We start from the raw sequence: 17,050 nt of genomic DNA on the forward strand, positions 1-17,050 counted from the left end.
AGGTCCCAGCATTCCAGGGGCTTATTTCGGCCAGGTCCCTGAACACACAAGCATACGAGCTCCTCGCCGGAGGTGCCAGCATTCTAAGGGCTTATTTCGGCCAGGTCCCTGAACACACAAGCATACGAGCTCCTCGCCGGAGGTCCCAGCATTCCAGGGGCTTATTTCGGCCAGGTCCCTGAACACACAAGCATACGAGCTCCTCGCCGGAGGTGCCAGCATTCTAAGGGCTTATTTCGGCCAGGTCCCTGAACACACAAGCATACGAGCTCCTCGCCGGAGGTCCCAGCATTCCAGGGGCTTATTTCGGCCAGGTCCCTGAACACACAAGCATACGAGCTCCTCGCCGGAGGTGCCAGCATTCTAAGGGCTTATTTCGGCCAGGTCCCTGAACACACAAGCATACGAACTCCTCGCCGGAGGTGCCAGCATTCTAGGGGCTTATTTCAGCCGGGTCCCTGAACACACACATACAAGACCACACTGGCGCAAAGTACATAAATGAAAGCAATACTAGCGCATGGCCATGCGGCCATGCGAGCCTTATATAGCTGCAGCAAGTAAAAGACCTTCCCAGAAGGACCAATGAGAGGCTGCCATACCTGAGCATGTGATCCTAAATCTCCACTGAGAGATCTTGCCCTGGGCATGCTCAGTGTGTGCCAAGCAGGACTTAGTCCTAGCACCTACAGGACCTTCCTGAAAGGACCAATGGACTTAGCTGCAGTATCTGACCATGTGACCCTCGATCTCCACTGAGAGATCTTACTCAGGGCATGCTCAGAACGAGAAGAGCAGGACTTAGTCCCAAAAGCGTCTGCTCGCCGCTGCCCAGCACTGACTTCAATGGCAGAAGCAGGAAAAGCAGCAGTAACTCTTTGTACAGAGTGGGACTGAGCAAGATGCTGGGACCGACGTCTCCGCTGAGCAGGCTCCACTGCGGCAGGAGAAGAATGGGAGACTGCAGCGGAGATGGCCTGAGACTCCCCCTGTGCAGAGACGGGAACTCGACCCCTAACAACCAGCAAATCAGATTATGTTATATTGGCAGGTGAAAAGTAAATACATCCCATGTAATGTCAACATTTCACCAGTAGAGGAGCTGTATTATGAATAATTATATTCAATTTACACTGTTAAGGAGTGGTGCACTGATGAGCTGGGAGGGTTTAGGGCTCAAGAGGTGCTTTTAATCCTGTACCCACCCATATTGTGAAAGCCCCTAGCTGGTAGCCTTGTTACATGTCATAACGACCTGCAGCAATGATTGGCAGTGACATGTAACAGTGACCCACAGAAAGGCTACTGGGCCACCACATAACCTATGTAGTTTATAGTTGTTACTGATATTATATTTTATATATTAGATTGAAGTCAGTCAAACTAGACGGTTACAGTGGGATAGGGACATCCCACCTCTCGCTCGACAGAGACAGACAATGTTGGGGGAGATAAGGAACGGGTAGTTTAGATTCAATCTCCCAAACCCTTTTTCTGTCTGGGAGATAAGCTGCTGCAAGAAGTGTCTGGTAACAGCTTTCTTATCTTTCCCCATTGAAAACACATAAATGCTTAGCCAAGCCTTATATATGGAGAGTCGGGAGAGACGGCTGTTGGCCGAATGAGCAGTCAGCCTGTATCCATCACATGTATATGATCACCTTTAGGCAATTTTGTAATCTGAAGGATAATGTAATCTGAAAGTGATTTGACTAAAATATTAGATTTTTATCTTTATAAAAAAAGCTTTTTATATCGATTAGCTTTATATATAAGGAAGGACCATAAAAGGGGACAATGGTAAAGTGTTACTGCAGCGCCCCAGAGTCCTGGTCGTTGCAGTACTGTGGCTCCGCCACTATGGGGAGCTACGGTGCATCTGATGGCACTGAAGGAGTTCATCTGATCAGGTATCACAGACACCAATACATTTCACAGCTGGGCCTCCGGGGGGAGCTAAGGGTGCTATTCATTAGGCCACTCCCCACCATAGTGGGTAAACTGGGGGTCAGGCAGGAAGTTAGATCAGAAAGCTGACTGGGTTGGAACCAGGCAACACCTTGTGGCAGAGGGTGTTGTAGGGGAAGATACAGTAGGGTCTCTGTCAGGGGTGGGATCCTGACAGAGGCTTGGCAACAAGAACGAACGTAACGGGACCGTGCCTGCTCCGGGTAGCGGCGGTGCCCAAGAAAGGATTAGAAGAGAGATAGATTGTGCTGAGTGAGAAACGAGATCACGCAAAGGAGAAATACCAGTAGGAGTCGTGCTGTAAGACCGGAGCAACATCCTACTGAGGCGCACTACCGGTGGCCGGAACGCCGAGGGAGTAGAATAACATTCAGCTTCAAGCAATACTCCAAACAGCGGCAGGACAGTCAGTTTAAGGCGGGCTGTCTAACACATATCACCTATGCAGTCTTGGGGGGCAACTTGTGGAGAGGGGCGACTCTAGGGTCCCGGAAGAGCTCCGAGCCTACCCGTCAAACGGGTGCCGTCCCAACCAGAACACCAGGGAGGGACGGAGGATTAGCAGAACATCATCTAATCGAGTTGTGAGGGAACTTAAGAAACAGACACAACAGTTGTGGGGACTTTCCGTAAGCACAGCAGGGAAGGACCACAACACATAGCGCTAGAAGGAAGGCACCGATTTCCACCTGTGACGAGAACTCTGGAGGTGCCATTGGACCGGCCGGACTTGCGCAGCCTGGTGAACCGTGTTCCGGACTGAGGACCCAGAGATCTTCAGTAAAGAGGTAAAGAGACTGCAACCTGGTGTCCTCGTTATTTACTGCACCGCACCACTACAGCCTCACCACCATCATCCACACCTATTATTCCCTGTGCGCCCCACGGCAGGGTCAAGGACCGGGGCCTAGCCGCCGTGACAACCCCAGAGCAGAGACTCGGAGGCCCGGTACCGGGTGCCCCTCGGCCCTGCGGCAGTGGGGGCGCCACAACTTGGCGTCACAAACAGGATCTACTTAAGCCTGAAGAATCAGGTCATGTGTGCCTTGGAACTGTGATTTACTGTGCTTAGACTGTACTTTATTGCAAAGACTGTGGATTGTCACTTGCCGCCAAAAGTTCGCGCCAAAACCGCCGCCATTGCAGCGTCACAGGGAGCGCAGAGGGAGACGGAGGGCGTGCCATGGGAGGAGACTACCAAAGCGGCGCCAGAAGTAGTGATCGGCCCCTCCAACTCCTGCTGCGAGAGGATGACCTGCCCAGCAGCAGAGAAGAACGGCCCCTTGACTTGCAACGGCGGGAACGAGGGGAAGGAGGAACTCGACCTCGGAGAAATGGCAGAGTCAGATGCATGCATTGCTGCCGAATGCCGGACAGCGACGATGAACAGCAGGAGCCCGAACAACGGCGAGGTGATCCCGGCTTGTCCTCACCCATCAGAAGAGGACCCGCGTCCACCGCAGCGGGAGGACCTGAGTTCCTCGGAGCCGGTAGCGGAGCTGAGCCTACCTATCCCGACCTCGGAACTAGCCGAAGAGGAGCTATGGGGAGCGGAGCCATATCCGGAGGCTGCCGAGGAGGAGCTGCGGTCCGGGCTGCAGCCGATTCCAGCGTCCTCGTTAATGGAACGGACCGACATCGGTGGAATCACATCAGACGCAGGTATAGAAAGCGTCCCTGCTCCCCCGACCGATCCCGATCCTGCGATCGATCCTCGCCTCCACAATAACCGTTTCCTCTTGGCGGGGCTAGGGGTACTATCCCCCGGTGCAATGGGGAGGCTGATACCTTTGCCACCGACCCAGACGGGGGAGTTCGTAGATGTGAGCCCGGAGGGAGTCATCCTCCGGTGGGAGGCCCCCCGAATTGGGCTGGATGGAGTCCGGCGAGAAGGTCACACCATTGCCGTGCTGAATTGGGAACAATATAAGCGGTACTTGATCCTACAATGGAAGGACTGGAAAGAGAGGGAACAAACTACCGCAGCATCAGCCGTGGACCAAGGGCTGAAGCCTGCACGGTCGGGAGATGTCCACCATCAGCTGATGTCTGGCAACCTACCAAGAGAATAAACCTCGATACCATGAATATGCAAATAGTTATTGTTTCCTGATTTTTGCTGCTGAACCCGTCCAGGGTTAACTCTAAAAGGGATCCTTCTGTTGACTTGGGATCCCTATTGTTTGCTTTTGTTTGATTTTTCTAAAGTTTTTGCACAAGTTTATAGTTGAAAAGAACTGCTGAAATCATGAACAGTGCATGATCCGAACTTCTTGTACATAGTTTGCACCTTATTAAAGGCGCTCCCTACTGGTTTTACTTAAAGAAGGACTCTTTGTGAAGATACCACACTGGAACCTTTGCTGAGTATGGACTGGTAGCTTGAGAAGGCGTGCTACCTCATAGAGACTTGGTCCCCTCTTAAAGGGGATGTTCATTTGTTGCGCTTAACCTGTGATATTGCTTAAGATAGGAAGCAATAATGTCTTGACCAAAGAAAGAGATGATAATGTTTACATGAGAAAGTTATATGTATTTAATTAGTTAATTGTGAAGAAATACTGATGATGTTCTCTGAGAAGAAAAAGGTGAAAGATAGAAGAAGGATGCAGTGGGCCCGTAGGGATAGACGTGGTGTCCAGCATGCATGATAGAAAGAGAGATAATGAGAAGGCTTAATGTTCAATAGAAAATGTTTTGATAATGTTGATAGATAGTTAGGATAGAAGGTAAACCCTGAGTCCTCATAGGAGCCATGTAGAGATGGCTCAGTGCTCTTAAACTGAAAGTAATGTTATGTTCTATACTGTGTATAGTAGTTGAAAAGGCAGTAGGCCCTGGCTGAACGGGGCGGTCCTGTAACAGAAAGGAGAGGCAGTAGGTCTGGTGCCGTTAGGACAGGCGGTCCTGCAGATTTAAAGGAGGAGAATGAAAAAGTTAAATTGCCTTATAATGTGATTATAAGAAGGTCTTTAGTGGATTAAGAGTGTATGTCCTTAAAGGCAAAGTTAAATTATTGTTCAACAATTTTGCACTTAGTAGAATACCCGGTTGGGTAAGAAGAGTTATTTATAGCCTGTTGCTGTGATATTTAACCATGTTTGTAACGTTCAAGTGTCCTCACCTCCCATAAAGGGAAGCCTGTTCAAGTATACTTATTGTTATTGCACTCAACCAAACTGTATGTCTTTTTGCTAACTTGTATTGTTGTTTTCTTCCCAGTCCCGGAGTACTGTGTTTAACCAGGGGGGAGTGCAGCGCCCCATAGTCCTGGTCGTTGCAGTACTGTGGCTCCGCCACTATGGGGAGCTACGGTGCGTCTGATGGCACTGAAGGAGTTCATCTGATCAGGTATCACAGACACCAATACATTTCACAGCTGGGCCTCCGGGGGGAGCTAAGGGTGCTATTCATTAGGCCACTCCCCACCATAGTGGGTAAACTGGGGGTCAGGCAGGAAGTTAGATCAGAAAGCTGACTGGGTTGGAACCAGGCAACACCTTGTGGCAGAGGGTGTTGTAGGGGAAGATACAGTAGGGTCTCTGTCAGGGGTGGGATCCTGACAGAGGCTTGGCAACAAGAACGAACGTAACGGGACCGTGCCTGCTCCGGGTAGCGGCGGTGCCCAAGAAAGGATTAGAAGAGAGATAGATTGTGCTGAGTGAGAAACGAGATCACGCAAAGGAGAAATACCAGTAGGAGTCGTGCTGTAAGACCGGAGCAACATCCTACTGAGGCGCACTACCAGTGGCCAGAACGCCGAGGGAGTAGAATAACATTCAGCTTCAAGCAATACTCCAAACAGCGGCAGGACAGTCAGTTTAAGGCGGGCTGTCTAACACATATCACCTATGCAGTCTTGGGGGGCAACTTGTGGAGAGGGGCGACTCTAGGGTCCCGGAAGAGCTCCGAGCCTACCCGTCAAATGGGTGCCGTCCCAACCAGAACACCAGGGAGGGACGGAGGATTAGCAGAACATCATCTAATCGAGTTGTGAGGGAACTTAAGAAACAGACACAACAGTTGTGGGGACTTTCCGTAAGCACAGCAGGGAAGGACCACAACACATAGCGCTAGAAGGAAGGCACCGATTTCCACCTGTGAAGAGAACTCTGGAGGTGCCATTGGACCGGCCGGACTTGCGCAGCCTGGTGAACCGTGTTCCGGACTGAGGACCCAGAGATCTTCAGTAAAGAGGTAAAGAGACTGCAACCTGGTGTCCTCGTTATTTACTGCACCGCACCACTACAGCCTCACCACCATCATCCACACCTATTATTCCCTGTGCGCCCCACGGCAGGGTCACGGACCGGGGCCTAGCCGCCGTGACAACCCCAGAGCAGAGACTCGGAGGCCCGGTACCGGGTGCCCCTCGGCCCTGCGGCAGTGGGGGCGCCACATTACTGCATTGTGTGATGATGATGATCAATCAATATAGCTGAGGTCTGGCAAAGTCTTATATGCTTGTACACGGAGCTGATAACCTGTTTCTGATTGCCTTACAGACCTAAGAAGCTAACGCTCAAAGCTTACAAGCAATACTGGTTTGTTTTTAAAGATACTTCCATATCATATTTTAAGAATAAAGAAGCTGCTCATGGAGAACCTGCTGAAAAACTGAACCTGAGAGGTAAGAAAACATAGAAAAATAGTGCCCGCAATGGAAGTATGGAGTCATCTGCTGCGCCTGAGCTTTATGCACTATGAGTCCTAGCAGTCCTCTAATATAAAACCATAAACTCAAAAGGGCTACTGCAGACAGAATTGGCACAAGACACTTAGTCCCATTGGCACCATGGTGTTCACACTTTTACTATTGTACAGGGATCTGGCCTTCAGTGCAGAGACTCCCAGGTGGCATTTACATAGTAGCCAAGAGTCTGAGTAAGAGCTTCAGAAAGCTAAGTAAGACCCAGAGAGGTGCGGAGAATGACAAAACTCTAAAGGCTAAGTGGACAGCTGGGATCAAGTCTACAAGGTCAGGCAGAGACGGAAGGCAAAACAGGAAACAGCACGCTGTCCGCTAGGTTAATTCAGAAGGGCATTCAAAGGTTAAGCAAAAGAGTAAATATGGGACAATGCCGGGTCAAGAGTAAATCCATACCAAAAACTGTATACGGTATAGTGGCAAATGACAGTGGGTATATAAATTGCAGGGGCGGACAAACCACTGGTGCAGCCACACGTGGGCCCAAGTGGTAAGGGACCCACTTCCGCCTCTAAAGAGCCAGTATCGGTGCATTATGATGAGCTTATTGGACTGCAAAGGGCCCATATATTGTTCTTGCTCAGGAGCAGTTTTCTGACTATGTCTGCTCCTGGTAAATAAGATGCCACACTTTTCTAATGGCCATATTGGTTCAGTGACAGTCCCTTGTGATTGGCCTGTCTTGCTGGTTCTGCAATCCTTGTAGATAAAAACTAGATACCATGATATGCAAACAAAAACAAAAAAAATACCCAATAAAGCAAAATAAGATCCAGCAATTGCCCATAAGAGTTTTTCTCTCAGAGAATATTTACACAATTCTGATTTGTTGCAGCATGTGAATGGGGTTATTCCTTCTCCATGTGCATGCATTTCTGTATCTTATGTGTATGACCCCACCCTTACCCAGAAGTGTGTCAGTACCATGTAAGGTGCTTTGCTAAAAATATTTGCTCTCATCTCCAACTGCAAACAGAAAGACTGATGTGCTGTATCTACAAAAATACACAAGAGGAGTCTCTAAAATAAACAGCACATCCCAAGCTTCACACGACTCCCACAAGGGCCCAACATTCCTCACAAATGACTGTCGACCCGTAGCCTGCTGACCATGATGTGTTTGTACTAATCACTTGTTCTGCAAAAATAGCTGGTAGGTAAGCAATGCGGGAATCATAGTGCAGAAAAATTAGTTCTCAGTAATGGCAGCTACAGACACAACAAATGTGGTGAATATCAGACGTCCACTCCGACATTGGTACAATCAAAATATTTTTCTATCAAAAGAAAGGTTTGTATTACAGGAAAAATCTTGGGGATCCTAAGGAGTAAAGTTTTAAAAGGGTTGTCCACAACTCAATCCATATGATTAATTATTATTATTTATTATTATAGCGCCATTTATTCCATGGCGCTTTACATGTGAAAAGAGGTATACATAATAAAAACAAGTACAATAATCTTCAGCAATACAAGTCAAAATTGCAAAACTGCTACAGCAGGAGAGAGGACCTTGCCCACGAGGGCTCACAATCTACAAGCCATATGTTTCCTCCTTTTAATATAACTATTTTTATACTCCCCTCCAGTGCTAACGCCATTCCAGCAGTGTTTGCGCTGTTTCTCCCAGGGATTGTGTAACAGTGTGATGTCATTAGAACCCTGCAGCCAATCAGCAGCCGCTTCTCCCTCTCTGCCTTCGGACAAATTGCTTACATCTGGAAGAAGTGAGCGCTGCTGTTCCTGCTCTTCCTCCAGATGTACGTGATATGTCCAAAGGCGGGGAGAGTGAAACCACCACTAACTGGCCACAGGGTTCGCGTGATGTCACACTTTTATGCGATCGCCAGGGGACACAGTGCCAATACCGCTGGAACGGCGCCAGCATCAGAAAAGAGTAAAAGTGTAGTTATTTTAAAAGGAGGAAACCTATGGCTTGAGAAAGGGTTGTCCAAGTAGTGGACAACCCTTTTAAGGAGATCACTGAACAGTTGCAGTGAGACTAATAGGCCATGCATTGCTCCCTGGGAAATAAAATAAGCAAATATTCTCTTCACAGAGGAAGAGAGTAAAGTCTCCATTGATACCTATTAGAAGCACCAATTCTGTAAGTCAATGTACTTTGCCACATAACCTAGAATACAATGTCAAACCTGAATCTTCATTTGCAGGCAGCTGTATTAGGGTTTTTGCACCTCATCAGTGCCATATAGGAGGCTGGGTGGCTGGGTGCCATTTACAATACTGGTATGTTCCTAAGTGTTAGTGATACACAGGTAGTGCACCCGACAGTATCCCCTGTAACTATGCCCCTGGAATACCCGGATGCCACCAACTGCAATCGGAAACTTTCAAACAACTGCAGCTCATTTCTTACCACCATTCTCAAGGAATTCTGTCTGATTCTTCTCTAGATTTGCTTAAATTAACCAATATTGGAGGCAAGGTTGTCAAGTTAATTTATGATTATTTTCTGGAAACATCTGATAAAATCAGGGAAAACCAACATTTTTTATGAACATATTGGAAAGTTATAATATACAGTGCAGACCAAAAGTTTGGACACACCTTCTCATTTAAAGATTTTTCTGTATTTTCATGACTATGACTACGACTATGAATTAACACATGTGGAATTATATACTTAACAAAAAAGTGTGAAACAACTGAAAATATGTCTTATATTCTAGGTTCTTCAAAGTAGCCACCTTTTGCTTTGATGACTGCTTTGCACGCTCTTGGCATTCTCTTGATGAGCTTCAAGAGGTAGTCACCGGGAATGGTTTTCACTTCACAGGTGTGACCTGTCAGGTTCAATAAGTGGGATTTCTTGCCTTATAAATGGGGTTGGGACCATCAGTTGTGTTGTGCAGAAGTCTGGTGGATACACAGCTGATAGTCCTACTGAATAGACTGTAAGAATTTGTATTCTGGCAAGAAAAAAGCAGCTAGGTAAAGAAAAATGAGTGGCCGTCATTGCTTTAAGAAATGAAGATCAGTCAGTCCGAAAAATTGGGAAACCTTTGAAAGTGTCCCCAAGTGCAGTGGCACAGAAATCGCAGGTTAACAGCAGCTCAGATTAGAGACCAGGTCAATGCCACACAGAGTTCTAGCAGCAGACACATCTCTACTACAACTGTTAAGAGGAGACTTTGTGCAGCAGGCCTTCATGGTAAAATAGCTGCTAGGAAACCACTGCTAAGGACAGGCAACAATCAGAAGAGACTTGTTTGGGCTGAAGAACACAAGGGATGGACATTAGACCAGTGGAAATCTGTGCTTTGGTCTGATCAGTCCAAATTTTAGATCTTTGGTTCCAACCACCGTGTCTTTGTGCGACACAGAAAAGGTGAACGGATGGACTCTGCATGCCTGGTTCCCACCGTGAAGCATGGAGGAGGAGGTGTGATGGTGTGGGGGTGCTTTGCTGGTGACACTGTTGGGAATTTATTCAAAATTGAAGGCATACTGAACCAGCATGGCTAACCACAGCATCTTGAAGCGGCATGCTATTCCATCCGGTTTGCGTTTAGATGGACCATCATTTATTTTTCAACAGGACAATGACCCCAAACACCCCTCCAGGCTGTGTAAGGACTATTTGACCAAGAAGGAGAGTGATGGGGTTCTACGTCAGATGATTTGGCCTCCAGTCACCAGACCTGAACCCAATCGAGATGGTTTGGGGTGAGCTGGACCGCAGAGTGAAGGCAAAAGGGCCAACAAGTGCTAAGCATCTCTGGGAACTCCTTCAAGATTGTTGGAAGACCATTCCCAGTGACTACCTCTTGAATCTCATCAAAAGAATGCCAAGAGTGTGCAAAGCAGTCGTCAAAGCAAAGGTGGCTACTTTGAAGAACCTAGAATATTAGACATATTTTCAGTTGTTTCACACTTTTTTGTTAAGTATATAATTCCACATGTGTTAATTCAAAGTTTTGATGCCTTCAGTGTGAATGTACAATTTTCATAGTCATGAAAATACTGAAAAATCTTTAAATGAGAAGGTGTGTCCAAACATTTGGTCTGTACTGTATATCATTAAGATTGTAGGTGATTTATGTCTACAGCCTACTGATCTGAATACTTTAGGAGCATTAACTGTGAACTGAAAAATTATCAAAATTGCAAATGCAATAATCTGTAAAGATCTTTTACTGACATTGGGAAGAAATCTCCCATTTTTATGGACTATCCAGTCATTCCTGGACAGTAGGAAACCCTGATTTTAGCGCTTCAGAGCACAAATTGCCCACATGGGGTATATCCGCTGCAGATTTTCCATCCAGATATTCCAGTTAAAAAATTAGCTGCACATTACAGTAGAAGAGATGTGAATGAGATTTTAAGAAATCTCATTTGAAATTGACCAGCGCTAAGGATTTGAAATCCAGCATGTCAAATTCTGTTATGTTGGTAGTGATTGCCCAGTGCACGGAGGCAGGTAGGTGGTGTGCTCTTGAAGATGGAAGAAGAGAATATCCCTTTAACATATTCATAATGTATACAGTGTACCCGAGAGAGCGACAAAACGTTATAAGAGAAGGAATATGTGCATGCCACAGACTTAGGATAGTTCAACTGTGCAAACACAGAATGTACTTACAGTATGTTGGCTACAAAATACATTAATTTCAGGTGGGTTAAAGGATTTCATGTGTATTTATACTCAGGTTGTGAAGTTGTACCAGATGTCAATGTATCACAGAGAAGATTCGGGATAAAGCTGTTAATACCAGTTGCTGAAGGAATGAATGAAGTATATCTAAGATGTGATAATGTGAGTATAAGTATCATTAGCAGGTAGCATTACTGCATTATAAAATAATTCACAGGATCGTTGATTATAAAACAAGTCAAAAATAGTATAATGAACATAATCCACAATACAATCTTAATACAAAATAAAGATGAAATGTAGAAGAAACTCCTAGGGGATATAAATAAAGAGACTTGGAAAGCTGACTTAAAAAAATAAACAAAATTGTATTAATATAATAATAAGTAACATAAACATGTTGCACAAAGATTATTGAGGAAGGTTAAAGATAGGATCCTCAATAGGAACCCTAAGGATGCAGAATTGGGGTAAGTGATAATTCCACAGTTTACATAAATTGCAATAAAAGTCATGTAAACATATACTCTCCTTGTGCAAATAAAGTAATACTGCAACAATCATAAAGTGCATGTGCTGAGAGGATCTACCATTAGTTGTAAACTAGTGATGTGGAAAAGAGGCATGAAATAAATATACTGTCAATGCCCGAGTTATAAAGGTTGCATACACTGAGGCCATCTGAGGATTATGTGTCTTGCCTGACTAGTCCAATGCAGTACCTGGCTAGCTTCTCCCCCAATCCCTTTGCCTGACAGATCTCTTCCTATGTAAAGAGGGAGAGAACTGTCCATGGGAATATCCTCTTCTTCCAGTTCATGGGAATATCCCTTTCTTCCAGTCCATGGAAATATCCTCTTCTTCCAGTCTATGGCAATATCCCCTTCTTCCAGTCCATGGGAATATCCCCTTCTTCCAGTCCATGGGAATATCCCCTTCTTCCAGGCCATGGGAATATCCTCTTCTTCCAGTCCATGGGAATATCCTCTTCTTCCAGTCCATGGGAATATCCCCTTCTTCCAGTCCATGGGTATATCCTCTTCTTCCAGTCCATGGGAATATCCTCTACTTCCAGTCCATGGGAAATCCTCTTCTTCCAATCCATGGGAATATCCTCTACTTCCAGTTCACGGGAATATCCCCTTCTTCCAGGCCATGGGAATATCCTCATCTTTCAGTCCATGTGAAAATCTTCTTATGTCAGTCCATGGGAGTATCCCCTTATTCCAGTAAATGGGAATATCCTCTTCTTTCAGTCCATGGGAATATCCCATTCTTCCAGTTCATGGGAATATCCTCTTCTTCCAGTCCATGGGTATATTATCTTCTTTCAGTCCATGGGAATATCCTCTTCTTCCAGTCCATGGGAATATCCTCTACTTCCAGTCCATGGGAATATCCTCTACTTCCAGTTCACGGGAATATCCCCTTCTTCCAGGCCATGGGAATATCCTCTTCTTCCAGTCCATGGGAATATCCTCTTCTTCCAGTCCATGGGAATATCCCCTTTTTCCAGTCCATGGGAATATCCTCTTCTTCCAGTCCATGGGAATATCCTCTACTTCCAGTCCATGGGAATATCATCTTCTTCCAATCCATGGGAATATCCTCTACTTCCAGTTCACGGGAATATCCCCTTCTTCCAGGCCATGGGAATATCCTCTACTTCCAGTCCATGGGAATATCCCCTTCTTCCAGTCCATGGGAATATCCTCTTCTTCCAGTCCATGAGAATATCCCCTTCTTCCAGTCCATGTAAATATCCTCATCTTTCAGTCCATGTGAAAATCTTCTTATGTCAGTCCATGGGAGTATCCCCTTATTCCAGTAAATGGGAATATCCTCTTCTTTCAGTCCATGGGAATATCCCATTCTTCCAGTTCAAGGGAATATCCTCTTCTTCCAGTCCATGGGTATATTATCTTCTTTCAGTTCATGGGAATATCCCCTTCTTCCAGTCCATGGGAATATCCTCTACTTCCAGTTCATGGGAATATCTCCTTCTTCCATTCCATGGGAATATCCTCTACTTCCAGTTCATGGGAATATCCCCTTCTTCCATTCCATGGGAAAATCCAATTTTCCATTCCATGGGAATATCCCCTTCTTCCAGTCTATGGGAATATCCTCTTCAAGTCCATGGGAATATCCCCTTCTTCCAGTCCATGGGAATATCCCCTTCTTCCAGTCCATGGATATATCCTCATCTTTCAGTCCATATGAAAATCCTCTTATGTCAGTCCATGGGAGTATCCTCTTCTTCCAGTAAATGGGAATATCTCCATCTTCCAGTCCATAGGAATATCCCCTTCTTCCAGTCCATGGGAATATCCTCTTTTCCAGTCCATGGGAATATCCCCTTCTTCCAGTCCATGGGAATATCCTCTACTTCCAGTTCACAGGAATATCCCCTTCTTCCAGTCCATGGGAATATCCTCTACTTCCAGTCCATGGGAATATCCTCTTCCTCCAGTCCATGGGAATATCCTTTTCTTCCAGTCCATGGGTATATCCTCTTCTTCCAGTCCATAGGAATATCCCCTTCTTCCAGTCCATGGGAATATCCCCTTCTTCCAGTCTATGGGAATATCCCCTTCTTCCAGTCCATGTAAATATCCTCATCTTTCAGTCCATGTGAAAATCTTCTTATGTCAGTCCATGGGAGTATCCCCTTATTCCAGTAAATGGGAATATCCCCTTCTTCCAGTTCATGGGAATATCCTCTTCCTCCAGCCCATGGGAATATCCTCTTCTTCCAGTCCATGGGAATATCCCCTTCTTCCAGTCCATGGGAATATCCCCTTCTTCCAGTCCATGGGAATATCCCCTTCTTCCAGTCCATGGGAATATCATCTTCTTCCAGCCCATGGGAATATCTCCTTCTTCCAGTCCATAGGAATATCCCCTTCTTCCAGTTCATGGGAATACCCTCTTCTTCCAGTTCCTGGGAATATCCTCTTCTTCCAGCCCAAGGGAATATCCCCTTCTTCAAGTCCATGGGAATATCCCCTTCTTCCAGTCCATGGGAATATCCCCTTCTTCCAGCCCATGGGAATATCCCCTTCTTCCAGTCCATGGGAATATCCCCTTCTTCCAGTCCATGGGAATATCCCCTTCTTCCAGTCCATGGGAATATCCCCTTCTTCCAGTCCATGGGAATATCCCCTTCTTCCAGTCCATGGGAATATCCCCTTCTTCCAGTCCATGGGAATATCCCCTTCTTCCAGTCCATGGGAATATCCCCTTCTTCCAGTCCATGGGAATATCCCCTTCTTCCAGCCCATGGGAATATCCCCTTCTTCCAGTCCATGGGAATATCCCCTTCTTCCAGCCCATGGGAATATCCCCTTCTTCCAGTCCATGGGAATATCCCCTTCTTCCAGTCCATGGGAATATCCCCTTCTTCCAGTCCATGGGAATATCCCCTTCATCCAGCCCATGGGAATATCCCCTTCTTCCAGTCCATGGGAATATCCCCTTCTTCCAGTCCATGGGAATATCCCCTTCTTCCAGTCCATGGGAATATCCTCATATTTCAGTCCATGTGAAAATCCTCTTATGTCAGTCCATGGGAGTATCCCCTTATTCCAGTAAATGGGAATATCTCCATCTTCCAGTCCATAGGAATATCCCCTTCTTCCAGTCCATGGGAATATCCCCTTCTTCCAGTCCATGGGAATATCCCCTTCTTCCAGTCCTCTCTTTACACTATAGATGATTTGTCAGATGTCAACTATAAGTAATGATGATAATAAAAATCTTTATTTATATAGCAGCAACATATTCCACAGCACTTTCAAATTCAACAGTTCATAGACAAGTCATAAGTAATAACTGTAAAGATAATACAATAATTAGAGCAAAATAATGACGACCCTGCTCGTAAGAGCTTACAATCTACAATGAGGTGGGGGAGACACAAAGTACTGATGTATATTTACAATGATGGTACAGCCATCTTGAGGGAATGGAGGATAGATAAAGGCTGCCAGCCAGTATTTGTGGTGCTTTTGAGTGTGGTGGAGTTTGATAGAGTGTTATTCTCAGATAACTAGTGAATGACATGCACACACTTTGATTAGGGAATGTGTCCGGCCACTCTAAACAGATGTGTTTTGAGGGATCCTTTAAAGCTGTATAAGTTGTGGTTAGTCCTAATTTCTTGGGACAGAGCATTCCAGAGTATTGGCGCAACTCGGGAGAAGTCTTGGAGCCGGTAGTGGGAGGTACGGATTAGTGCAGAGGTTAGTTGAAAGTCGCTTGCAGAGCATAACGAGCAGGTAGGCCGATAAACAGAAATGAGAGAAGAGATGTAGGGGGGTGTTGCACAGAGTGAGCTTTGTGGGTGAGCACAAGCAGTTTAAATTGGATCGTATAATGAATGGGCAACCAGTGCAATGACTGGCAAAGAGCGTACGCGTCCGAGTACCGATTAGCCAGATTATCCTGGCTGCGTTAAGAATGGACTGGAGAAGGGAAAGTCGAGTCAGGGGGGAGGCCAATTAATAGAGCAGTACAGTAGTCAAGGCGGGAGTGGATCGGGGCAACAGTGATGGATTTCGTTTTTTCCATGATAGGTAGTAAAGACATGGAAATTCAGTGTATAGTTTATCTACTTTTTCTACCATGGATCACTAGGAATCCCAGTACTCCAAATGGATGGCTGCATGCATACTGGCATCAAAAGGAAAGACAATGGCCGACAGCTCCTATCGATCAGAAGTACAAAGCATCCTCTCATTTCTGAGGTTGAAGAACACCAACACTACAACTCAAATAAATACCAAGATTGAAAACGTGGACATCAAGCCTGAGTGCTTTGTGTCACCGAAGTATGCAAAGAAATACAAAACCAAACAGGTATGTCATCATAAGCCATAGCTGGAGACATGTAAATGATCTGTTCTGCTTTATTCCCCCCAGGCTGCCTCGGGCTTTCAGTCATAGGGGTGTGGCCAGTGCGGGTTCTGTCACCCCTTAGTGCATAGTGAGCAGTGGCTGTAACCACCCCCTCAGCACTGACTGACAGAAGGCTTTCATGCTGTTTGCAGGGCTGTAGGAGGGCCATCATACTTTATGGGGGCCATAAAAGGGGTATCTTAGCGCATGGAAACACTTAGAGGGTTTAATAGGGGCAAAACCACCATGTAAGGGCTACAAAGTTGTGAGATATGCTCTTCAGTAACCCCACTGAATTGCTGAATTTTTTGGGGTGGGGTGGGGGGAGGCAATTGGGACTTTTGGTATGGGGCCTCACAATTTCTGTGTATGTCCCTGGCCAAGGCAATGTCATCTGTGAACTGTAGGTAAATTTTACAGGACTGAAGTTTCTATGCATCAGATTGGCATTGTCTTTATTGATCACACATCCAGAGGATATTAACACTTTTTTTCTTTTTTACAGTTAGCTTCCCGCATTTTGGAGGCGCAACAGAATATATCACAGATGCCTCTTATTGAAGCAAAAATGCGGTTTATTCAGGCATGGCAATCTCTTCCTGAGTTTGGCATAGCCTACTACATTGTCAGGTAAATATATTTGCATGGTAATTATAGTGGTATTTTATATGTTGCTGCAGGCATATTCCAATTTAAACACACATATAATGGCTCAATAGAAAGGCTCTGAGTATGTATATGGAGTAGAGTATGGGTCCATAGACTTTCTAATGAGCCGTACACTGCTTTGTGCACGCAGGAGCTCAGGGCTTCGGTCTGATGAGTACTGCACTACAAAAGCTATAGGTATTCTTTAA

The 17,050-nt window shown here is 45.8% G+C and overlaps 1 protein-coding gene across 2 annotated transcripts in view; it reads left to right on the plus strand.

Moving 5' to 3' along the window:
• FERMT1 (FERM domain containing kindlin 1) overlaps positions 1-17,050 on the plus strand; it is a 106,339-nt gene that overhangs the window by 74,274 nt on the left and 15,015 nt on the right. For both annotated transcript variants that reach the window (XM_077282643.1, XM_077282644.1), the window contains exons 10-13: positions 6,474-6,598; positions 11,350-11,456; positions 15,933-16,154; positions 16,699-16,823. In XM_077282643.1, coding sequence (XP_077138758.1) covers positions 6,474-6,598; positions 11,350-11,456; positions 15,933-16,154; positions 16,699-16,823 — 579 coding nt within the window. The remainder of the gene's footprint in view (positions 1-6,473; positions 6,599-11,349; positions 11,457-15,932; positions 16,155-16,698; positions 16,824-17,050) is intronic.

Source organism: Ranitomeya variabilis, chromosome 2 (genome assembly GCF_051348905.1).
Source record: "Ranitomeya variabilis isolate aRanVar5 chromosome 2, aRanVar5.hap1, whole genome shotgun sequence".
NCBI classification, from domain to species: Eukaryota; Metazoa; Chordata; class Amphibia; order Anura; family Dendrobatidae; genus Ranitomeya; species Ranitomeya variabilis.